The sequence below is a fragment of the Solea senegalensis genome, linkage group LG3 (genome assembly GCF_019176455.1).
Source record: "Solea senegalensis isolate Sse05_10M linkage group LG3, IFAPA_SoseM_1, whole genome shotgun sequence".
Classification (NCBI taxonomy): domain Eukaryota; kingdom Metazoa; phylum Chordata; class Actinopteri; order Pleuronectiformes; family Soleidae; genus Solea; species Solea senegalensis.
The window spans coordinates 32,737,050-32,761,154 of record NC_058023.1 but is presented as its reverse complement, the minus strand read 5'-3'; the positions used below and the strand labels follow the sequence as shown (position 1 = coordinate 32,761,154).

The window sequence follows — 24,105 nt, the reverse complement described above, 5'->3', positions numbered from 1 at the left end:
GTCTCCTGTGTCTCTCTTGTTTCCTGTGTCTCCTGTGTCTCTTGTGTCTCTCTTGTTTCCCGCGTCTCTCGCGTCTTCTGTGTCTCTCGTGTTTCCCGTGTCTTCTGTGTTTCCCGTGTCTCTCTTGATCAAAGACGAGGTAAACGCAGCGAGCAGCGTCTCCGACTTCAAACGTCGTCATCTTTCACTTTTCATTGTCTGAGATCTGAGACTGAGATTTTCGTTGACATGAAAACTCACGCTGACACGTGACGTTCAACACGTCTGAAACAGCGTCTGAAACCTGTTCCTCAGCTGTCGTCTCCCCCTGAACTGTTTAGATTTAGCTCTGAGGTCAAAGGTCGAGGTCAGTGCGGCCTCTTGGACAAGTTTGTGTGAAATAAGCCTGAATGATGAGATGTGACGTTCAGGGAGCAGAGGACTTTTCTAAAATTCTTCCTCCACGCGCAGGAACACGATCTCTGAAGAACTTTCTATAAATTTGGCTGAAATCTGCACTTGAACTGTTTTAGATTGAGGTCAAAGGTAAAGGTCACTGTGTCCTCATGGACATTAACTTCCTTGTTTATGTTAAATCTGACTCAAACTGTTGTGCAGCAGGGAGTTTTTTCAGAAGCAGATGTTATGTTGCTGTTAAATGACCGTGTGTAAGATGAAGTTTGAGTTTTATCTCTGTCATAAATTAGTTTACAGGCTGTAAATCCTTTTTTTAGATCACGTTTTTAGTTGTTCTGCAGTGTTGCATGTTTCCACTGAGACTTGATGATGAATTCATGATTACGCTGCAATCACGAGGTGACGACGTTTAATTCTGATGACGTGATGGAATCATGGGTTTAAATGACCCGATGTCATAACTGGAGGATATAAGGGAGACGAGTAACCACACACACCATCCCCAAAAAAAACCCTGCACTGCTCCTTTAATCATCACCCTGCGTGAAGCATCAGTGCCGTTGCCGCGGTTACCGACAGCTCTAACGAGGCTCAGCCTTTCATTTGGAAGGCGTGATGAGACGGAGGGGAAACCTGAAGCCGCTGCGCGTGTTTGGGACGTCCTGTTTCGGCCAATCAGAGGCGAGCATCTGCTGCCGCCGTGGGTCACGTGATCGCAGGCGTGAACACATACACACACACACACAGTGAAGGAGGAGTGGCAGCCATTTTAAACCAGTCTGATAACACGCGCAAAAGAAGCCACAACACACACACACACTGTCACACACACACACTCAGCAGTATGGTTTTATTGACTTGTGGGGACCAAAGGCCGAGGCAATTTTCTGTTTTCTGAGATCTATGAAGCATGTCCTGCGTGTGCGTGTGCGTGTGCGTGTGCGTGTGGCAGATCCCAGCTCTTGTCTTCACCTTCCTCGTCACATGGTTCACAGACACAGTGTGTGGTTGCCAAGACAACAGGTAGTGGAGTGGATAGAGCCCCAAGGGATTGGTGTGTGTGTGTGTGTGTGTGTGTGTGTGTGTGTGTGTGTGTGAGAGAGAGAGAGAGAGAGAGAGGGAGGTGGGGTTATCATTGTGTATTCTGTTCTCGCTCGCTCTCTCTCCTGCTGCAGACACATTCAGCTCGACCGGTGAGCGAGTGAATCCAGGCACTACCATGCTGACTGTACCTGTGTGTGTGTGTGTGTGTGTGTGTGTGTGTGTGTGTGTGTGTGTGTGTGTGTCTGTTCTTGTCATAAACACTGACTTTGTCAGGACCAGTATAGTCCTCACGGAGACCAAAACCTGGTCCTCATAGTGAGCAAGGAAGAACCTTATTTCTGAGTTTAGGACTAAGATTTGAGTCATGGTTCTAGTTCATGTTAGGGTTAGTCATTAACTGGTTATGTTTACTGGGTTATAGTATATACATATATATATATATATTTATATGTTCAAATGAATGGAAGTCAATGCAGAGTCCTGAGAGGAATAGCTGTGTGTGTGTGTGTGTGTGTGTGTGGTCCAAGGTGACTCCTCCTCAGACAAATGTTTCCATCAGCAGTTTTCAAAGAATGAAGAGTGAAGTGAGTGAACTGACGTCATATTTAACTAATGTAATGTATCGATTTATCAAACGTTCTTTAAGGGAAAATCATTTTTATAACGTTACCTTAAAAAAGCAAGTTAAGTGATGTTCGGTGTTTTTACCACTGACATAAGTGGCAGCCAACCTGGAAACCTCTACTTGATTTTTTGAGGTGGCGCTAATTTAGACCGCTATATGGTCTAGCGGCTATCCTAACCGCTAGACCATATAGGATTCTAATAATCATAGCTCGTTAGATCAGCTCCACCCAGTCAGCTGATTGGGCGACAGAATAACGGTATGAAGTTGTGCTACGCAGCCATTGTGCACAGCGCATCCCCTGCCGACCAATAAAGGCACTGTTCTCAGGCCTTTACCGTTTCAAACCGTGCTGTACTTGCAATGCCACAAGTTGATGTTGCTCCAACTTGGAACGAAAAGAAAAATGACACTTTAAGTTGCTTTTTCTTAAAAGAACTTGGAAATCATGACTGCTGACTACAAATGGAATTTATGGGTGTAACATAAGGATGTGCATTCCCATACCGGGAGTTGAACCCGGGCCGCCTGGGTGAAAACCAGGAATCCTGACCGCTAGACCATATGGGATATTGATGAAAGGAAGATGCGAGCATTCCCAGTGGATCTTCTACCTGAGACCTAACCATTTTTGATGGACCCAGATAAACGTGACGACGAATCTGGCGTCTTTGAGAACGCATGATCCCAATCCCAAAAAATATTCCAGGTGTAAATCCAGACATCTGCGTGTGTTTGTGTTTGTGTTTGTGTAGATGTGCGGACGCAGTTGGTGGAGCAGCAGCGCTGCCTGGAGCAGCAGACGGAGATGCGGGTCCAGCTGCTTCAGGACCTGCAGGACTTCTTCAGGAAGAAGGCAGAGATCGAGACGGAATATTCCAGAAACCTGGAGAAACTCGCCGAGAGGTTCATGGCCAAAACTCGCAGCACGAAAGACCATCAACAGTACAAGTAAGACTCTTCTTCACATGCATGTGTTCATGTTCCAGACTTGTTTCCTTTTAACAGCGTTGATTTCTCTGTTTCTTCTCCAGAAAAGACCAGAACCTTCTCTCTCCGGTCAACTGCTGGTACCTGCTGCTGAACCAGGTGAGTTTGACCTGTTTCTGTGTTTGTGTGAAACTCTGTAAGATCTTCAGATGTTCCTTCACACTTCACTGGGTCCATGTCTTCCAGGTGAGGAGGGAGAGCAAAGACCACGCCACCCTCAGTGACCTCTACCTGAACAACGTCATCTCCCGCCTCACGCACATCAGCGAGGACTCGGCGCGTCTGCTGAAGAGGGTGAGCTGAAATAATCCGATGAGGATTCATTCACAGCAGAAAGTAGTCCCAAACAAATGCACCGAATCCCTCTGCATGGATCCTGTAAATCCTGTTTGGTCTCCACCACCTCCTCAGGCTGTTCAGCCGCTAAAAGCTGCGCTACCTTCACAGGAAGGAGCTTTTTTTTTGAGGCTTTTACTCTGAAAATCAGCTTCCAGTCAGACATGAATTATTTTTCATGGCTTCACAAAAATTCCATCCCCGAGCAACAAAGAATCCAGGAGACTGATCTTTTTCAGATCCACATAGACCAGGATATATCCCAGGATTCCTTGTGGTTTCAAATGATGAGATTAAAACGTTCAAAGCAGCACTTTTAAAAAACAAGACGGCGTCAAATATAGAACTTGGGTGAAAATGTTCACCACCACAGCTGCCACAAGGGGGAGCCAGTGTGTTTCCAGTGATTCTATGACCTCATGATTAATTACGATCATATTTAAGATTCTGTTTTTTCACGTTTACTAAACGTTAGCTTGTTTTTCATCATATTCTGTATCAGATTTTTGAAAAAAAAAAAAGTTTCTCATGTAATTTTTTTTTGCTGAGATTTAAGTCAGAATTCTGACTTCACGCGTATCACTTCCGTATCCTGTCTTTGCAATCTTTCAGAAAATGTGCAAAAATAAGGACGTACGTGCTAATTTATGCTTAAGAATCTAAATAACACATATTAAAGTTAGGGGTATTCTATATAAGGATATATTTGTGTAATTATTATAAGATTTTTTTCAAAATGTTGTCACTCTGTGACCGTTTCCAACAAAGAATCTTAAAAACAAACTATATAAAAGCATATTTTATACAATAAGATAAGATAAAATAGAGCTTCATTAATCCTGTGCCACATTAGAAAAGACAGAAAAGATAAAGGTGATAAATGAGCATTTACACACAAAATATTAACAATGAGACGATAAAATAGAAGGTTCAGACAAATAGAATGTGTATAATATTGTGAATATAATTTCCATATCCTGTCTGACTTAAAAGACACACACGGCTGAGTTCATTTTAGTAAAAAGTTAAAAATTCCCTGGAGCTTCTCTGCTGCCGCTGCTCCGTCACAGATTAGCAGATTAAACGCACGAGTACGTGCGGTGGGCGCCGCCTCCTCCGCCGTCTTCATAATTCATCGCTGGCTCCTCCTCGTCTTTTATTCATGGAGACTTAAATGCGGCGGCGGCCGCAGCTATAAACGGAAACTGTGCTGTGAGCAACGACAACAGGAGGAGGAGGATTCATCCATCCATCCATCCATCCATCCATCCATCCTCTGACTCCTCAATCATTTTAGCTTAATATAATATTAATGCCACATAACTCCTGCCTCCCTCCTCGCCATCTGTTTAATGCATGAGACACAAATTCATTTGTGAACGCAGGCACTTGTGTGTGTGTGTGTGTGTGTGTGTGTGATGCTGTGTTCAGGTACCTGATTGATGGTCAGTGTTTCTTCAGCGCTTCACTCACACACTCTTGACTTTAAGTGGCAGTAAAATCATTTTAAATGAGTAAAAGTCAAATCTGCAGCTTTGAAACTGTAAAATGTCCTGAAAGGGATAATTTAAGGGGTTTTAAGCACTTAACAAAAGACTTCTCAAATAAAATCTACGTCAGTTTAAGTCTACGACATCTTTAAGAACGTGTTTCACATCTTTATCTCACTGTGAGACACACTTTTCCAACAGGAAGCTGAAGTTTGTGAAGCACTCACTCTCCCACACCAAAGCCCATAGAGAAAAGCAGTGATTTTAACATCACAGCACACAGGAGTTGTTGATCCACTGCTGCCTCTGTCACTAACTTCAAATGACTTATTTAAATAAATTTGGCTTTTAAAATCCTTTGTTCAGATATACATCAGTATATCAGACACAAAGTGACCACACGAGGCAGCAGAGGACCAGCAGCTCCTGTGTCCGCGCCAGCTTAAATAACTGATTTTCTCTGTGGGGTTTGGTGTGGGAGAGTGAGTGCTTTACAAACGTCTGTCTCACGGTGAGATAAAGACGTGGACATGTTCTTAAAGATGTCGTAGAAACTTAAACGGATGCTGAGGCAGAAACAAGCTTAACCTGCTGCTTTTATTCCTCTCTTCTTTTGTCAGAGTAAAGAAATCATCTTTCAGCTTCAGGAAGATCTCATGAAGCTTCTGAACGAGCTCTACACCGTGAGTGGATCCAAACATTCACGTAAAACACGCCTTAAACTCCGTTTACGACGAGAAACTGACTGTGTTGTCGTTCACTAAGGTGATGAAGACGTACCACATGTACCACGTCGAGATGATCAACGCCGAGACCAAGCTGCGCGAGGCGGAGCGCCAGGAGGGCCGCGTGAAGGGCGTGTCCGGGACGAGCGGAGGGGTGGAGCCTGTGTTCGGCCTGCGGATAGAAGAACGCCACCAGAGACGCAACGCTGCCCGCAAGATGGAGAAGATGAGAGAGAAGGTATGAGACGCTTCCTCCTCCCCCCGGGGGGCGGGGCTTGTGTGCTCCACCTGTTAGTCGGAGATCGCGATTTCCAGTTCTCCAAAGTAAAGAGTCTCTGAAAATGAATTTACGTGACAAATCGGAAACCCCCTGGAAGAAGTGGGTGTGTGTTCGCCTGTGTCTCATTTGCATATAAAGGGAGCACGCACAAAACCGAGCGTTCTGAAAGGGGCGGGTTTAACAGGGTTATTGAACTGCTATGATGCTTCATCCTTATGGTATTCTGACCAAAGCATGTCACTGACATGTTCATTAGGACACCAGGGAACTAATAATATGTCCCCTTTAAGAATTTATTTTCAGAAAAGTCCTGTGAGTGCTTTTGTCCATTTTTCCAGAGGAACGTTATTTACAGTTTAATGTGTGTTAAAATAGTGTTAACAATTAAAATGATGAAAAACATACACACCAGATTGTGTCGTCTGCGATATGCTCGGGGTCAAAGGGTTAAACCAGTTTCCATGGTTCCGATGTGTTCATGGTTGTTTGGGCCTGATCACTTTTACACTCTCCGTCTTTTTTTTCTCCATCAGAGGAAGGCAAAGTACTCTGAGAACAAACTGAAGGTTCTTAAATCCAGGAACGAGTATCTGCTGACGCTGGAGGCCACCAACGCCTCTGTGTTCAAATACTACATCCACGACCTGCCCGACATCATCGACGTGAGTAAAACCTCTCATCACACGTCGTCGTCGCTGTCGCCGCCGACGACAAACACAAACGTCTCCGTCTTCTCTGGCGTCCTCAGTGTTGTGACCTAGGGTACCACTCCAGTCTGAGCCGCGCCCTGAGGACCTACCTGTCGGCAGAACTCAGCCTCGAGGCCTCCAGGAGGGCGGGGCTGGAGGTGCTGGAGGGCGCCGTGGAGGGCCTGGACCCCGCCCGAGACCGTCAGCGTCTGCTGGGCCTCTACCCCACCGCCTTCTGCCCGCCGCAGCGCTTCAACTTCCAGGCCCACATGGGCGACGAAGTCAGTTCTTCTTCCTGTTTGTTTACCATCACAGTTTGTTTTTTTTATCTGTTCATCCGTCCATGTCACCTCCAGGGCGCCGTAGTTTTCCTCTAAAAGTGACGATCATTTATAAAGTGAATTACTGAACCAGAGCTGAAACTATGATTCTAAAAACTCAAGGATAAATGCACCTGTGGGAATATTAATGTAAACTTTTATTATTGACCCAGACAGACTCTCACATGCTCTGAATCTTCAGGTTCTGATCCTTTTCTCTTCATGGTTTCTCATCAGGTGGCTCAGATCGCCTCTCAGCCTCAGGTCCAGTCTGAGCTCAACCTCCGCCTCACGCAGCTCCAGACTCGCCTGGCGTCGCTGAAGATCGAGAACGAGGAGGTGAAAGTCATTGATATCATGAAAAACCTTCACGGAAATAACTTGAGAGAATGTCTGCTGCTCCATCTCACTGTGAGACAGACAGGAAACTCAAGTTTGTAAAGCACAGAGAAAATCAGTCATTTAAGGTCGTGGGGACACAGGAGCTGCTGGTCCTCTGCTGCCTCGTGTGGTCACTTTGTGTCACTGAGGTCAATCTGGGTGAAGAGTTCAAACGCCAAATTTATAAAAGAAGACATTTGAACTCAGTGATGGAGGCAGCAGTGGATCAACAACTCCTGTGTGCTGTGATGTTAAAATCACTGGTTTTCTCTATGGGCTTTGGTGCGGGAGAGTGAGTGGTTCACAAACCTCAGCTTCCTGTTGGAAACGTCTGTCTCACAGTGAGATAAAGACGTGAACGTGTTCTTAAAGATAAGGCAGCCATGTTTTACACAGTCCACAAACTCACTGTCGTCATGCAAATGTAATCATTTTTAATGGCTGGACGATAACGTAACAGATGTAGCTTCCTAAAATATCTGCGTGTCCCGTCTGAGCTGAGAGCGGTGCCGCAGCCTCACTGTGCACACACACACACACACACACACACACACACACACACACACACAGACGTTCACTGAAGCCTGAAGGACATAAAAACGCTGAAGGAGTGAGGATTAATGAGCTGCGTCTGCACGTGTCAGCAAATACACACACACACACACACACACACACTCGACGTCAGGCCTGCAACAATCACACTTTCATAACGAATAACTCGTGACCCATGAAGCCGAGCTCTCAGATCAGTGTTGTTTCCATGGAACTAAAGGTGCAGTGACACTAATCTAACCTCACAGTCTTTCTTCACGTGTCCCACGCAGGTGAAGAAGACGTGGGGCGCGACGCTGTCCACCCTGCAGGACATGACAGTGCTGGACGACTACGACGTGTCGCAGAGCTTCACCCACAGTCCGTCGTCCGAGTCGGTGAAGTCGAGCGTGTCGGACGGCTACCTGAACAAACCCAGTCTGGCCAAGAGACGAGCCAATCAGCAGGAGACGGAGCTTTTCTACTTCAACGTGAGCGAAATATCCTGCTCTAATGAGGGAGTAACGTAAAATACAAGGATAATATTTGCAGAAAGTTGGATTCAAAATGTAATTTGGATTTAAATGACATTTTAAAAATGTGAAAGGGGAAAGAAAAAGTTTAAAAACATGTCAATTTAAGTTATAAGTTTGAAGTCGTTTAAAGTCGTATGCATTGAAAAAAAATTACAAATATATAAAAAGAAACTGTAGAAGGAGGAAAACACAGTGACCAGGAAGTTTGAAGTCGTATTTAATGTATATAAATTGAATAGAAATTGTATTCAAACAAGTAAATGTGTTAGGCAGAGGAAAATAAATGTGTTTTTATTTTATTGTGTCGCTAAAAAACGTTTAAAAAAAGCACCTAAATAAACAAAAAATCCTCTTAAAGTCATATTTTTGAATTTCTTTTCTTTCTCTTCGTTTATTGACATTCATATATTCATTTTTCAGCATGGAATAAAAAATAAAGTAAAAAAGGCTTTAAAAACTTAAATGTCATCATAAACCTCTAATATTTGGCATTTTTGTCCAGAAATTCCGTGAGTATCTGGAGGGAAGCATCCTCATCGCCAAACTCCAGGCCAAACACGACATCCTGAAAAAAGCCTTAGCTGAAGGTGAGACGCGTGAAAACAAACGACATCATTCGCATTTACGACGTTTTAAAGCTTCTTCTCTTGTCGCAGGTTATAAAGCCGAGCTGCTAACGACCAGGTAAACTCCTCATTTCCTCATTTCCTCATTCACTCAGTGACTTCATCTGTTTTCTCATAAAAATCGAAATCTTTTCTTTTTGTTTCATTTCTGTTCGTCAAAGTCGTGGGAGGAAAAATTCCCACAGCAAACACCAGGTACAGATTAATTTAAAAAATCCCAGAGTGCACCAGTGTGAGATTAACTGTCAGTCTGACACGACTGCACTTGTTTGTTTGTGCAGGATTCAACCAAAGCCATACCGTTACTGGTGGAGAGCTGCGTCCGCTACATCAACCTGCACGGTGAGTTTCAGCTACAGATTATTTCATGTTTTCACAGTTAACACTTTCATAGTTAAAGCAAATCGTTAGCAGAAAGTAACGTCTAATGTCATTTTTCACAAGAGACCAGGGAAAAATCTAAATTTAATTAAATGTGTGCTTAAATAGTGATTAAAAAGTTTGCCAAAAATGCACCAAAAAAAATCTCCCGCGACCCATCTCAGGGTCCCGACCCAGGCTTTGGGAACCACTGGACCAGACAAACAGAATAATACAAAGTAAATAAAGTATTCTGATCCTTATTGTAAAGCAAATAAATACTCAAACTTTAGTAAAAAATAAGTAGAAAATGAACACTGTAAAAATATTAAAAACCTGAAAGTATAATGTTAAAAAACGTACAAAACTGTAAATGTAGAGAAGAAATATAAAAACTATCCTAAAAGCTGGTGAAAATGTTTAATTCTAAAGCACGAGCTCCTGTACAATTGATTACAGTTATTTTCACACGTTTGTTTTTGTCCTGATGAAACAAACTTTGAAACTTTTGGCTAGCTGTTTCTCTCTGTATCCAGAGTGTGCTAAGCTAAGCTAAGTGGCTATATTGTTCTAGTTATAAACATTATCATCTCTTACTTTTTTAACAAGTATTTCCTAGTTTTAATTACTTTGTTCCCCTTTTCTCTACTTTTTAAAGTGTCTGAACATGCTAGCATGCTTCAGTCATAGCACAGATGCTAATAATGATGCTAATACATAATTATATTTTCCTCAAACTATTATAAAAACAGGACCTTGAAGAAAACCGTTGTATTTGTTGTTTTTAAATTAATGTAAATGAAAGCGGTCCCAGTGTGGAGCCATTACATTACATTACATTACATTACATTACATCACATTACATCACATTACATGTCATTTAACAGACGCTTTTATCCAAAGCCACTTACAATAAGTGCATTTAAACATTTGGGTACAAATAAGAGCTAGAAGTAAGCCAGAGCTTCAAGTAAGACAAACTATGAAGTGCTAGTCATAAGTGCGATGTATAAGCAAGTTTTGTTTTTTCTGTCGTCGTCTTAGTCGAGGTAAAGTCGGAGGAAATGTGTTTTTTGTCGGCGGCGGAAGATGTGGAGGTTTTCCACTGTCCGGATGTCGATGGAGAGATTGTTCCACCATTTGGGAGCGAGGACAGTGAACAGTCTGGAGTTCTGTGAACGCCTCTGTGATCCTCTCAGTGAGGGGGCAGTGAGAGCAGAGTGGGCGGGCTGGGGTGTAGGTTTTGATCATGTCCTGGATGTAGGCTGGGCCGGATCCGTTTGTAGCACTAGAGTCTTGAAGCGGATGCGAGCAGCTACAGGAAGCCAGTGAAGGAGCGGAGGAGCGGTGTAGTGTGGGAGAACTTTGGTAAGTTGAAGACCAGTCGAGCTGCTGCATTCTGGATGAGTTGCAGAGGTCGTATGGCACATGCAGGGAGACCAGCCAGGAGGGAGGTGCAGTCATCCAAGCGTGAGGTGACAAGAGCCTGGACCAGAACCTGTGCCGCCTTCTGGGTTAGAAGAGGCCGTATCTTTCTGATGTTGTGCAACATGTATCTGCAAGATGGAGCTGTTGCAGCAATGTTGGCAGTGAGGGAGAGATGGTCATCAAGGGTCACACCCAGGTTCCTGCAGTATGGAGCCTTGAGGAACACCACAGAACAGCACAGAACACCACAAGTAACAAGAACTGTGCCGTTTATTTCACAGGTCTCCAGCATCAAGGAATATTCCGGGTGTCGGGATCGCAGGTGGAGGTCAACGATATCAAGAACTCCTTCGAAAGAGGTCAGGGGTCGACTTAAAAAAACGGGGAAAGCTGAAAGGAAAAACAGCATGTGGACGATTAATCATGTTTTTAACTGTGGCTCAGGTAACGACCCGCTGATCGACGAGGAGAGCAACCACGACATCAACTCTGTGGCCGGAGTGTTGAAGCTCTACTTCAGGGGTCTGGAGAACCCGTTGTTCCCCAAAGAGCGATTTAATGACCTCATTTCCTGCGTCCGTGAGTATCAGTGTCTGTTTACTGCACGTGGTCTTTGCACGAGTCCACACCAGAGGATGAGAACCTGTTAAAACTTGTCACTTTGTAAACACACAATTTTAGTCAGTTATCGTTTTTATTTTTATTTCAGTTAACGAAAAACGTTTTTTTCAATTTTAGTTTTAGTTATTCCGTTATTTTTTGTTAACTATGATAACCTTGGTTTTTATCGACCACTTTCGCTAACAGTGGCTAATAACGGCTAGCCCAGGATACGTTTGTGAGACTTCCGACTTCTGATGTTAAGTGTGTTACAGTTTCTGTAGAACTTCAGTTTAGGTTGTTTAGACGTTAGACATTTAGAAAGTTAGTATCAACGCTAGGTTAGCTTGCTAAGAAAAGATCGCAGTTTTTTTATTTCCTGTTGAGAAAAGATCGCAGAACCAGAACCAGGACTGTGTCTGTCTGAAAACACTCGCAGACGTCGACTCGTGATCTTCTGTCTTGTTGTTTTTTTTCTTGCAGGAATAGAGAATCTGTACGATCGAGCTCAGTGCGTGCGTAAGATCCTGCTCGGCGTCCCGAGGGCGATGCTGGTGGTGATGCGTTACCTGTTCGCCTTCCTCAACCAGTGAGTAACCACTTCCTCAACACACAGGGTTTGTAAACGATCACAGAGACGATGGACACAGATCAGCAGCAGCAGCAGTGATGAAGAGGCGTGGAGTGTGAGAGTGTGACCTGCAGGTGTGAAGTCACTGTTCACATCACGTCTGTGAAGATTCAGCCTCGACCACAGATCCAGGTCCAGGATCAAAAAAAAAAAACGACCACAGTTATTGAATTTTTAATTTAAATCACGTATTACTGTTGTGACATGTTTCTGTCTATTAAGTGTTTAAAATATAGTGTTTCTCTGTGGAGAAGACACTAAAAAAATAATAATGATATTATTTTTCAGCTTCTTAAATGTGAATATTTGCTTCGTAAACAAAGAAATCATTAAAATAATAATATTTGTCCTCAGTTTGTCTCAGTACAGCGATGAGAACATGATGGACGCGGGGAACCTGGCCATCGTGTTTGGCCCCACCCTCCTGCCCACGCCAGACTCTCTGGACCAGGTCGCGTGTCAGGCTCACGTGAACGAGGTGGTGAAAACCGTGATCCTGCATCACGACAACATCTTCCCCGACACCAAGGAGCTGCCGGGACCTGTGTACGAGAAGTGTATGACGGGAGAGCAGTACTGGTGAGAAAAGATCGCACTTTTTTATGTACTGGTGAGAAAAGATCGCACTTTTTTATGTACTGGTGAGAAAAGATCGCACTTTTATGTACTGGTGAGAAAAGATTGCACTTTTCTGTACTGATGAGAAAAGATTGTACACTTTTTATGTACTCGCAATTTTTATGTACTGAGAAAAGATCGCAATGTACTTTTTTATGTACTGGTGAAGATTGCACTTTTTTTATGTACTGGTGAGAAAAGATCGCAATTTTTTATGTACTGATGAGAAAAGATCGCAATTTTTTATGTACTGGTGAGAAAAGATCGCACTTTTTTATGTACTGGTGAGAAAAGATTGCAATTTTTTATGTACTGGTGAGAAAAGATCGCACTTTTTTATTTTATTTTATTATTATTTTATTTATTTCCTGTAATCGCAGTCATTTAATCAGAACGTCATTATTATAATCATAATTATGCTGAAGTTAATTATATTCAGTTTTAATCAGGATAATTAAAAATATAAATAGAAAAACAACTGTGTTTAAAAACAGAAAAGCTATATATCATAACATCATAAAATATACACTATAATGTGTGATATGTTCATAATAATTCAGTGTGTAAATCCAGTGTTTTTCTCTAAATAAAAGTTAAATTAAATAAACGTACGTCTAATCTGAATAAACTTCTTTAAGTTAAATTAAATAAACGTACAGTACGTGTAATCTGAATAAACTTCTTTAAGTTAAATTAAATAAACGTACAGTACGTCTAATCTGAATAAACTTCTTTAAGTTAAATTAAATAAACGTACAGTACGTCTAATCTGAATAAACTTCTTTAAGTTAAATTAAATAAACGCATAGCACGCCTAATCTGAATAAAGTTCTTTAAGTTAAATTAAATAAACGTACAGTACGTCTAATCTGAATTTACTTCTTTTAGTTAAATTAAATAAACGTACAGTACGTGTAATCTGAATAAACTTCTTTAAGTTAAATTAAATAAACGTACAGTACGTCTAATCTGAATAAACCTTGATCAAACAGAACCTCCTCGTGAATCATGATATTTTTCACGTTTTCTTGCGTCTCACAGAAACACAGTGATAATGACGTGTTGGTGCACAGGTGCACTGCAGACTGCAGGTGACATCCCATAATAATTCTGCATCATTTCTTCAACAAATTCGGCGCTAAATTATCACACTGACAAAAAAATATCACCAGACCCTGACGAATGTGTGAGGAAATGTGTGAGAGACTCAAACACTGAATGAATGAATGAATCTCACTCTGTCCCCCCACCCCCGCGGCAGTGAGAGTCCGTTCAGCGAGCCCGGAGCATTGGAGGAGGCGGAGCCTGACGCTGGCACTGAAACCCAGACCAGCGAGGAGGGTACGTTTGACCTCTGACCTTCACACAAACGCCCACGCTGCCATCCTGCTGTCTCCTGGTGGAGAGAGGTTGCTATGGCAACTGCAGCTCTGGAGGCACACACACACACACACACACACCTCCTCCTCTCCTTCTGTCATCTGAGTTTTTGTGATTGGTGGAGCTGTGGGCGGAGCTGTGCCTCGGAGAAACCGCTGACTGACCTCTGTGGTCTCTCTCTCTCTGTCCCCAGAGGGCGAGGCGGTGGAGGCGGTGGCGAGGTTTGACTACGCGGGTCGCTCGGGCCGTGAGCTCTCCTTCAAGAAGGGGGCGTCGCTGCAGCTGTTCCAGCGGGCGTCACATGACTGGTGGGAGGGGCGGCACAACGGGAACCGCGGCCTGGTGCCGCACCAGTACATCATGGTGAAGGACAGACGCGGGCAGAGCCGCGACGATATGTACGAACACAAACCTTTTATACGCTTAACAACTAAAACTGTGTTTCACGTCTTTATCTCACTGTGAGACAGAAGTCTGTAACTCACTCACTCTCCCACACCAAACCCCAGAGAGAAAATCAGTGATTTTAACGTCACACACACAGGAGTTGTTGATCCACTGCTGCCTCTATCACTGAGTTCTAATGTCTTATTTTGTTACTTTGGCTTTTGAAATCCTGCATTTGGATTCACTTTATTGACACAAAGTGACCACACGAGGCAGCAGTAGACCAGCAGCTCCTGTGTCCCCGCCAGCTTAAATCACTGATTTTCTCTATGAGGTTTGGTGTGGGAGAGCGAGCGGTTTACAAACTCTGCTGCTCGGGTCGCGTCACTCGCCTCGTGTTCATCGACGGTCTTTGTCCCCCTGCGTCCTCAGGACTGACTCCATGTCGGACACGCTCAGTCAGAAGGCGGACAGCGACGGCGGCGGCAGCAGCAGCACCGACGACAAGCGCTCGAGGAGTGAGCTGAGCTCGCCCACGGACATCAGACCTCCAGAGACCTACAACAGGTCTGTCATGTAAGAGACAGAAAGAAAACACTTTCTTCTTCTTTTCTCGCCTCTGAAATGAGTGACACAGGTGTTTCCCATGTGACTGCAGACACTTCCTGTTTTAGATTCACAGTCTGACACACACACACGGTCAGAACTTCATCATCTGATTCTGATCTCTGTACATCAGTGAGACGTTATTATGTAGAAATGTATTTATTATAAATAAGAATAAAAAGATGAAGAATGTCACAGATAGCGACTAAAATAGTACAAAGTAATAAGATATAAAGCTACAACCCGCCAAAATAATGTTGGAAGATATTTATATTATAATATTATTAACAATAATAAAGAAAACGGTATTTCTGAATAATGAAATGACAAATACCAACTCATTTGTAGAGTTTTTATAAGAAAGTTTACATAAAAATTGTAAGCACATTCGTACTTATTTTAATCGTTATAAACGTCTAAAAAAAAATATGTCGTTATGCAATAAATTATGGGTGGAACAAAATATTGATGCGGTGTAAATCATCATGCTATCTCCCGATGAGTCGTTACGATGTTCAGTATCGGGATTTGTTGTAACCATTGGATCAGATATCAGAAACAAAGTGTTTTAAAATGTATCGGACTGATAACAGTACAGAGTCAGAGGTGGAAACATCGTAAACGAATCATCTGTAATCCCGTGAAACTCGTGAGATACAAATATGTAAACACTGACGCCAAATATCGATAATTCAGTTTAAAAATAAACAGATTTTACTCACAGCGTCACTACCTCATTACTCCTGATGGTGGCACTGTTCACTGCCATGAGGTTAACATGAACTGGCTGAAGAAGAAGAAGAAGAACACTGTGTTCATTCTGTGTAATAAAACACCCTTTCAAAATAAAAGTCTTATTATTATCCTGGTCTCAGTCACAGGAGGAAGCGGACCGACGGTTTGTTCCGCCGCCCGCTCGGCCGCTCCAACGACAACCACGGCAACGGTGGCGTGATGGAGCGCAGCTCGCCGCCTGTCACCGGACACTTCAGCCCCAGGGAGCTGCTGCTGGGGCGGGGTCAGGGCCTGACTCCGCCCCTCGACAGCCCGGAGCGCCGCCGCCGATCCGCCGCCGCCGTGACAATGACGGTGAGCCGGCACGACTCGCTGCGGCGGCCGGAGGACACGCCCATCCGACGCTCGAGCAGCGGGCAGCACGGCTTCAGCGACTCGCTGCGATCCAGAGCGCTGGATCCTGACTCGCTGGCACAGGTACGTTCAAACACTGCAATGTTTACCGGGCTCGCGTTGTATCTGCGACATCGTAAGAAGAAAGTTTCCGATGTATTACCTTTTCCGAGGTTTTTACGATCTTTGCTGACGTTTTCAAAAACAGCCTCACCGAAGTAAATGTTTGCGATTTAACGTCAGGAATTCTTATGACAAGGATGGCGCACTTTCGACTACTTTTGTTTGATCGTGAGCAAAATAAGTAACTAAAAACGTTTTAAGGACGTATTTTGGAGGTCAGATTTAGCCAAAGGAAGAAAAGACTTAATCTTAGCGCCGGTCTGAATTGTTAACGTTGCGAGATACGTGGTTCTTGGCTCTCTTTACTTCTTCCTTCCCCCGTCCAGGTTCTCGTTCTGTCCAGAACCTCCACTTTGTCGTAACGGTTTGGAAAGAAGTAAAAACGTTTGGGGACCAGGAGTTCAGGTTCTGATGTTCGATGCAAACACGGCAGTTTTGTTTCAGGACCTGGAACTGTGTGAAAGTGTTTCTCGCTGTTTGTCTTTCACTAACGTCGCGGTCCTGCCGCAGGACATCGAGGAGTCGGTGACTGTGGCCCTCGGCGAGCTGAGGCAGCTGGAGCGTCAGGGCTGTCGGCCGGCACCCGACGTGGTGCTGGACACTCTGGAGCAGATGAAGAACGGCCCGGCCACCGCCTGCTCCTCCGAGTCTCCCAGCCCCCACAGCACCCCCAGCACCCCGGGCACCCCGGGGACTCCCGGGACCCCCGGGACCCCCGGCACCCCGAGCCCCCTCAGTCCTCTGAGCCCCATCAGCCCGCTACCCGGACCTCCGCCCGGACCGCCCAGACCCGCCAATCCTTCCCCCGACGCTCTGGGCTCCTTCAAGCCTGTGGCGGCCGCTCGCATCGGGGCCCCACTGAGGCCCCCGGCCCTCAGACCCAAACCCGTGGTCCCTCCTAAGAGCAGCACCCCGCCTCTGCCCCCACCGCTGGACAAATCCTGCACCATGTGAGCCAAACCAGGCCGATACCAGGCCAAATCAGGCCTACCCGGGCCAAAACTGGGCCAGAAGAGGAGATCAGGGTTAATGTTTATAATCAGCAAACATGAGGGTAGAAACGTTAGCAAAGAGGAAAGAGGTTTTAATGTAGTAATAAAAATATAATCTATGACATGACCTATGATATGATATGCCATGATATTTATGTGTCGTCAGGTGGGTGTGGTCTCTGTAGGTGTGTAGGCGTTTACTTTCTCCATGTATCCAAGCATTTATCAAAGGTTTACTGCGGAGGAAGAGGCGGAGCTTCCCGTCCCGGAGGGCGGGGCAAGTGTAGTGCAGCTCCAGTGAAAAAAATGTAGTTTCAGTGACGTGAATGTTGTCATGACGATAGGGGGAGGAGCCTGTCAGCGATGAGGAATATAAAAAAAAGGCTGTTTTTTTCGTAGAAAGTGTCGCAATCATCGGCTGCTGCTGTTTCTATGATGACGAAGGACGCGACATCGGAGTGAAGGAAAAACTGGTTCAACAACGTTTTCTGTGACTCATTTATTTAATTTTTTTTACGTTTTTTAACTCAGTTCAGCTGCTACGTTCACATTCACCTCAAACCACGGAAAAAAAAAGAGAAGAAGACGACAAACGAAGACGACGCCTCCCGAGGTCGTCAGTGACACCAAACCACGCCCAGCTTCTCAACGAATGTTTCCACTCTTTTACGACTGTTCAGCCATTTATTGAATGTTCGGTGAGGCGAGGCCGAGGCCGCCGCCCACCACACTTTTTTAAAAGCCTTCTTATGTTTGTCGTCGGGGAAACCCGAGTAAAACAAAAAAGAGAAAAAAACTAAACGTGCCGGGACCGGAGCTTCAAACAGGGTGTGACTGTTGATGGCGGAGGGAGCGACGGAGCGCGACGCGGTCGTGCGATTTCTCCTTTGTTTGTGTGCGAGTGTGTTTTTCAGACAGGAAGTACGAGATCGTCCTCACGACCGCACGAGAACGTCCGGAGCGCAGAGATGAAGGATTATCGCGGTGGGTTTTTCCCCAAAGTTCAAGGTACGATCACACCAGACACACGCAATTACAGTCGGTCGGTTTTTCCTGAAGTTACGCGGTCGCTCGACTTCGGTGCTCGTGTTTTGCCCCGCCCACTCGCTCTCGTGTCTGAAACAGAGGCAGGACATCGGAAGAATCCAAACACAAATTGCCTTCGCAAATTTACGTCGTACGAAAACTCCAGTGACTGAAGGCGAACAACGTAAATGTAGCATTTTAGTTGGATTTGCGTTGCTGGCGTTCGGGTTTACGCGTTTTCTTTATCGGCAGAAGAAGAAAAAGTCCGTTCGACTTTTTTGCGTTTGCACTCGTTTGTGCGTTTGTGCCAAAGACGTCGGTTGAAAAAAAAAAATGCTGCTCTTCCACTTTAACTGGAGCTAAGTCACGTGTTGCCAAACAGCCGCCGATCAAATCTTGCTTACGTAAAAAGTAATCCAGCTCAGGTGCTAGCCAATCAAATCACATTTATTTACCGTACGTCGTCTAAAACTGAGCTCCGGAACTCTCTGTTTACACTTTTGTTGGATGGACGACAACATTTTAGCAACATCGCAACAAGCTGAGTCGAACATTATCCGAAGTTTTGCCCACAGAGCTAGCAGCAGAAGTTCTGTAAAACATCAGGGTTGACTTTAGCGTTCTCACACAAGCTCAGTCGAACAGTTTTGACGCGAGAGCTAGCAGTCGAAGTTCTAGGATTAATGTTCGTGGACATTCTCTAACGCGGCGTCTCTGGGCGATCTCCGTGGAATTGTCCGAATTCCAGTTCCTGTCTGAAAACTGTGTGTGTGTGTGTGTGTCCTCAGTGATAGATGATAGATTATTCATGTCTACCTGAGCACCGGGAGACGCAGGTGTGAGCGAGCGAGTGTCAAACAAAGCATGCTAACGTACGCTCGTGTGTGTGTGTGTGTGTGTGTGTTGACCTGCTTGTTCCACTAAAGTCACGCGTTAACCTTAAGTTCACAATAAGCTAACAGGGTGGGGCCGTGTGTGTAAACGCCCAAACAAACAAAAACACTTGAACAGCACAGTGAATGTGGCTCTGTCTGTCCGTCTGTCCGGGCTGGAGACTGATGAGTGTGTGTGTGTGTGTGTGTGTGTGTGAAAGTGCCTTTTTTTTTAAAGCCGTTGTGAATCCACTCACGCATGTCCCTGAGCGCGGAGCAGCAGCACTCCCAATGAAAGTGTTTTCCCCCCGTAGATTTTACCGACTCATACAAACTCTTAGCATTAACCCATTGTGACATTGCACTTTGATGTATAGGACTGTGTACGTTGGCATGTAGCATCATAACATGTTGGTGCATTTTTAAAACGCGACGCGGCGGAGGTTCCATTCGTCTGAATGTGTTTGATGATGAAGGAGATGTTTCCCCGTTTGTTTTTCCCTCTTTTGTCCGTCAGTGTTGCCGTGTTTGAAAAAAAACGAGCTCATATTAGCCAAACTGGATTGTATCAATGTGTTTATGTATTTATATTATAAATAAACCTGAATAAATTTAGCGTTGGGAGTCGTCAGCTGACAGAAAGCAAGCGAAGTGTCTGATTGTTTCTGTTCCAAACTCAATTAAAAAAAAACTTGTGTGTTCTGCACAACGGCGAGATTCTGATCGTGAACTCGAATTAAATCCACGATATGTTAAATCTACGTCCACGTCTTTATCTCATTGTGAGACAGACTTTTGTAAACCGCTCACTCTCTCACACCAAACCCCAGAGAGAAAACCAGTGATTTTAACATCACACACACACACACACACACACACACACACACACACACACACACACACACACACACACACACACACACACACACACACACAGGAGCTGTTGATCCACTGCTGCCTCCATCACTAACTTCAAATGTCTTATTCTGTCACTTTGACAAAGACGTGGACGCGTTTTTAAAGACGTCAAATCGATGTTAACAAATGAAAGTCAGGTTTTTGGAAAATGAGGCAATGATGAGAAAACTTTATTTTAATCACAAATAAACTTTTTAAAATTAAGACGTTAACATGTTAAAACAGTAGTTAGTGCAAAAAAAAAAAAAAGAATTAAAAACTGAAATGAATTTAAAATAAAGGCTCTAACATGCTGATGAAATAAAATCACTTTGGTCTGGAACACATTTGGCAAAGTCGATCAGCTGGAAAGAAATAATTCACAATCTCCAGATTCTGGTCTCAGCCCTTTGACCCCGGCTTGAGCGTGCTGAAGGGTTTGGAGTTCCGCAGCGAGCCTGAAATCTCCTGCAGGAACCCGGTGATGTGCAGGTCCTTCTCCGACTTCTTGCCGTCGAAGATGACGACCAGCGTGAAGTGCGGCTCCGGCCGCGTCAGGTAGTACGTGCTCTGGACTTTGTCGTCGTAGAAGTGCACCACCTTGTCCAGGGTGTTGAGCTCGGCGCCGCGGTCTCCCATCATCATGATGACGTTGGGCCAGTGCGTGAGCGGCCGCTCCCCGGACGGCAGCGACACCACGGCGGGGAACTGCTCCACGCCCTTCGGCGCCTCGCGGTACAGGTGCGGGTGGTGGTAGCCGTGGCCCTGGAAACTCTCCGAGCCGCGGTTGTCGAACACCAGCGACACGTTGTTGGCGTCGTGTTTGCGTATGAAGGAGCAGATCTTGCCGTGGTAGTCCGGCGCGGTGCGCGCCGTCAGGGCCTTCATGTCGGCCGGCGCCGTCTGTCGACTCAGGGCCTCGTGGAAGTAGAAGCTGAACTTGGCGAGCAGCGCCGCCTGGAAACGCTGCAGCCACACGTACAGGTGCGGCGGCTGCACGGCCTTCTGGGACTGACCTCCGAACAGATTCTTGCGCATCTCTTTCTGCCGCTGGAAGAGTTGACCCCACGCCGCCAGCTTGGTGTTGGCGCCGTGGAGGCTGAGCAGCGCCGACAGGAAGTGCCACTCGGACACCTGAGCCTGGCAGCGCAGCAACTGAGTGACCACGTCCACTTCGGTCTGGAAACTTTCCTCCACACGGCCCAGGATCGGATGATGGAACCTGAAGAAGCCACAGAGACCAGGTGAGTGGTTAAAGACATAGTTCATAGTTCAGGTCTTCTTTGATTATTCACGTCTTTATGTCACTGTGAGGAAACTGAAGTTTGTAAACCGCTCACTCTCTCACACCAAACCCCACAGAGAAAACCAGAGATTTTAGCTGCTGGTCCTCTGCTGCCTCGTGTGGTCACTTTGTGTCACTAAAGTAAATCCAAACGTAGGATTCTAATTAGAACTTAGTGATAGATCAACAACTCCTGTGTGTGTGAGATGTTAAAATCACTGGTTTTCTCTCTGGGGTTTGGTGTGGGAGAGTGAGTGGTTTACTAAAGTCTGTCTCACAGTGACATAAAGACATGAACATGTTCTTAAAGATATCGCAGACCTAAAGGGACGGAGATTTTATCAGGCGAGTCTTTCGTTAAGTGGCTAAAATCAGTTTTTTCCAGGCAGACAAAAGCAGAGCCGGTGAATGACCTACTTTATAAAGACACACACACACACACATAGAGCCTCTGTGGCGTGGACAGTTACATCAGTGACGTGTGTTCTGCTGCAGTTCAGTCAAACACACTCGTGTTCTCGTTGGTGCTGGAGCAGCAGGACTCGCCTCAGTTTCGCTGACGCGTCTCTGGGGGAAACTTGGAGTCGTGGATTTGCTGCATGAAGCAGAAAATGTTCTTCCTCTAACCTCAAAGTGTCACTCGCTCCTTTACTTTTGTTTTATCTCACTATTGTTTCCTTTTTATGATCCACATTTAAGAGACTTTATCACCTAAAGCTGCTTCTAAAGCTGCAGTGAAACTGTCCACAGAGACACTGACGTCTCTGGAGACTCCAGAAACAGCTTCAACTATTTATCAAATTATCAGCTCTAAAACTCTTTAAACTCAAGTTTCTTCTTCACATTTAAGTCGGATTTTTTAGTTTTTGTGCTGGCGGACATTTTGGAAAAACGTGTTGGGGATTGGCGAGTTTGCTCCGAGATGGAAATCCGAGTATTAACTCCACGTTAACTGATGTCGGACTGCGGTGAAAACGAGGAAACTCTTCACATTTTTTTTTATTGTCATTTTGTTTTTTTCACTTACATTAAAAACATCGCAATGTATCGTAATATATCAATTATCGCAGAATCGTGATATACTGTGGAAACTCAGTATATAGAAGTTCACCGCACTCCAGTTAAGAGGTCGGAAAACATCGTAGCAACGCGTCTACGGTTAGGAATTAAACAGTTCTATGTTTGCGACTTATTTACTGTGAAACTAATACGATATATCGGTGAAGTCGTCAGAATCCCACGCTGTGGTTAGTAAAGCAGCTCCGAGTTTAAAATCCAAAATCATGACCTCAGAATTTCCGAGTTCCAACTGTAAATGGAACGCACCGTTACTTCCCGATTCCCTCCCCTGCTAATGAATTAATAAATAAGTAAATCAATAAACTGACTTGGAGCTGTACTTCTGCAGCACGGCCTCCAGGGCGGCGATCAGCTCGTCCGAGTTGACGTTCTTCTGGCTCCCCAGCGAGTGCATCTTCTCGTACAGGTCGGCCATCTCCATGCGCGCCTGCGTGAAGTGGCACAGCTGCTCCGACAGGTGCGACAGCAGGTCCTCCAGGTACGAGGAGGCGGAGCCTGGCTGGCTGTGGCGTCCCGCGGTCGCCACCTTCCGCAGCTCGTTGTAGAGGGAGGTGTAGATGGTGCGGATGGAGTCTTTACGGCTGAAGAAGGACTGACCTCCTGCACACAAGCGCGCACACACACACGCTGCATTCAGGTGCGACACTGACATCTGCTGGACACAACGCTGTACTTCACGTCACTTTATTAGGTACAGAAATCAGTCAAACAGCAGCAGCGAAGAAATCAATGTTTTTAATCTGATTTTAAATGTGAATATTTTCTAGTTTCTGTGATTGTTCAGCTTCTTAAATGTGAATATGTTCTGCTCTCTTTGCTCCATAAAACAAAGAAATCATTAAAAGCTAACCATGTTTGGTTTGTGGACAAAAACAAGACACTGATTACTCGTTTATGAAAATAATCGTTAGCTGCAGTCTTAACATATTGCGGGGTAAATTGTCTGGTGAGAACCTGACTTTATATCACCTGAAATCGTACAAACGTATTAAAATCGTTACCCATCTTCTGTCCCAGGAAGGTCATGTGGTGATACGCCTTCTCTGCGGCGGACAGGTGAGCCAGAGCGGCCAGCAGCGCGGCCCACATCGCCCCGGCACTTTTACTGTTGTCCTTCTCCTTCTCCACATAATCTTTCGCGCGGTCGAACGAGAACAGACCGACCTGAGTGAAGAAACTCTCCAGGATGGCTCTCTCCCGGGGAACCGGCCGCAGCTCCTCCGCCTCCGTCATGACTCACCGGGGCTCCGGCGGAGCTAACGAGCTAACTGTCAGCGTTAGCGCCGGCAAAGAAACACGCCCCGGTAATAAAACATCACTATTTCAACCCAAACTGACTGAGACTATTTATAAACTCCACCAGATCACATCAACTAATGTAATCATGTGAATAAAAAGACAATATTTATTAAAAACTCGCCTATATCATGCTAAGTGGCTAACCGCCTGACGCCATGTTTTACTCTGCAGAATGTACACAATACGGCGAGCCGTGAGGGACAAAATAAATGCGTTTGACAAACGGTTTTTATTATTATTGAGGGATTTTAAGACGTAAATGTGTGTAAATGATTATTTCTATGCTATCGATAATAATGGTACATTTTATTGTCATGAACATAAAAAAATATCTTTATTATTATAATAATAATAATGATGATACCTTATTATGTATCAGGTTCAACATTAATTATGTACATGTAGTCTTATCTAGTGTTTTAAT

The 24,105-nt window shown here is 44.9% G+C and overlaps 2 protein-coding genes and 1 non-coding gene across 5 annotated transcripts in view; 1 reads left to right on the top strand and 2 right to left on the bottom strand.

Moving 5' to 3' along the window:
• The window catches only part of LOC122766013 (SLIT-ROBO Rho GTPase-activating protein 1-like), a 32,685-nt gene extending 12,919 nt beyond the window's left edge, over positions 1 to 19,766 (top strand). For 2 of the 3 annotated variants that reach the window (XM_044020590.1, XM_044020588.1), the window contains exons 2-23: positions 2,821 to 3,016; positions 3,100 to 3,154; positions 3,242 to 3,349; positions 5,502 to 5,564; positions 5,647 to 5,844; positions 6,420 to 6,548; positions 6,635 to 6,856; positions 7,133 to 7,234; positions 8,101 to 8,298; positions 8,846 to 8,930; positions 9,000 to 9,027; positions 9,131 to 9,164; positions 9,251 to 9,311; positions 11,039 to 11,116; positions 11,202 to 11,336; positions 11,841 to 11,946; positions 12,343 to 12,567; positions 13,868 to 13,947; positions 14,180 to 14,384; positions 14,806 to 14,949; positions 15,855 to 16,191; positions 16,741 to 19,766. In XM_044020590.1, the coding sequence (XP_043876525.1) occupies positions 2,874 to 3,016; positions 3,100 to 3,154; positions 3,242 to 3,349; positions 5,502 to 5,564; positions 5,647 to 5,844; positions 6,420 to 6,548; positions 6,635 to 6,856; positions 7,133 to 7,234; positions 8,101 to 8,298; positions 8,846 to 8,930; positions 9,000 to 9,027; positions 9,131 to 9,164; positions 9,251 to 9,311; positions 11,039 to 11,116; positions 11,202 to 11,336; positions 11,841 to 11,946; positions 12,343 to 12,567; positions 13,868 to 13,947; positions 14,180 to 14,384; positions 14,806 to 14,949; positions 15,855 to 16,191; positions 16,741 to 17,184 (3,180 nt within the window). In that variant the 5' untranslated portion in view covers positions 2,821 to 2,873 and the 3' untranslated portion in view covers positions 17,185 to 19,766. The remainder of the gene's footprint in view (positions 1 to 2,820; positions 3,017 to 3,099; positions 3,155 to 3,241; positions 3,350 to 5,501; positions 5,565 to 5,646; positions 5,845 to 6,419; positions 6,549 to 6,634; positions 6,857 to 7,132; positions 7,235 to 8,100; positions 8,299 to 8,845; positions 8,931 to 8,999; positions 9,028 to 9,130; positions 9,165 to 9,250; positions 9,312 to 11,038; positions 11,117 to 11,201; positions 11,337 to 11,840; positions 11,947 to 12,342; positions 12,568 to 13,867; positions 13,948 to 14,179; positions 14,385 to 14,805; positions 14,950 to 15,854; positions 16,192 to 16,740) is intronic. The other variant, XM_044020589.1, reaches the window with a different exon arrangement.
• On the bottom strand, positions 2,564 to 2,635 carry trnae-uuc. The gene has a single exon. It is a non-coding gene; the product is annotated as a tRNA-Glu (tRNA).
• Positions 19,767 to 20,188: 422 nt separating the features above from the next.
• On the bottom strand, positions 20,189 to 23,864 carry kics2 (KICSTOR subunit 2). The gene is made up of 3 exons (XM_044020592.1): positions 23,384 to 23,864; positions 22,691 to 22,982; positions 20,189 to 21,239 (listed from the first exon to the last, which is right to left on the bottom strand). The coding sequence occupies exons 1-3, from the start codon at positions 23,613 to 23,615 to the stop codon at positions 20,420 to 20,422; spliced, it is 1,344 nt and encodes a 447-aa protein (XP_043876527.1). The 5' UTR covers positions 23,616 to 23,864; the 3' UTR covers positions 20,189 to 20,419.
• Between the last annotated feature and the right edge of the window lie 241 nt (positions 23,865 to 24,105).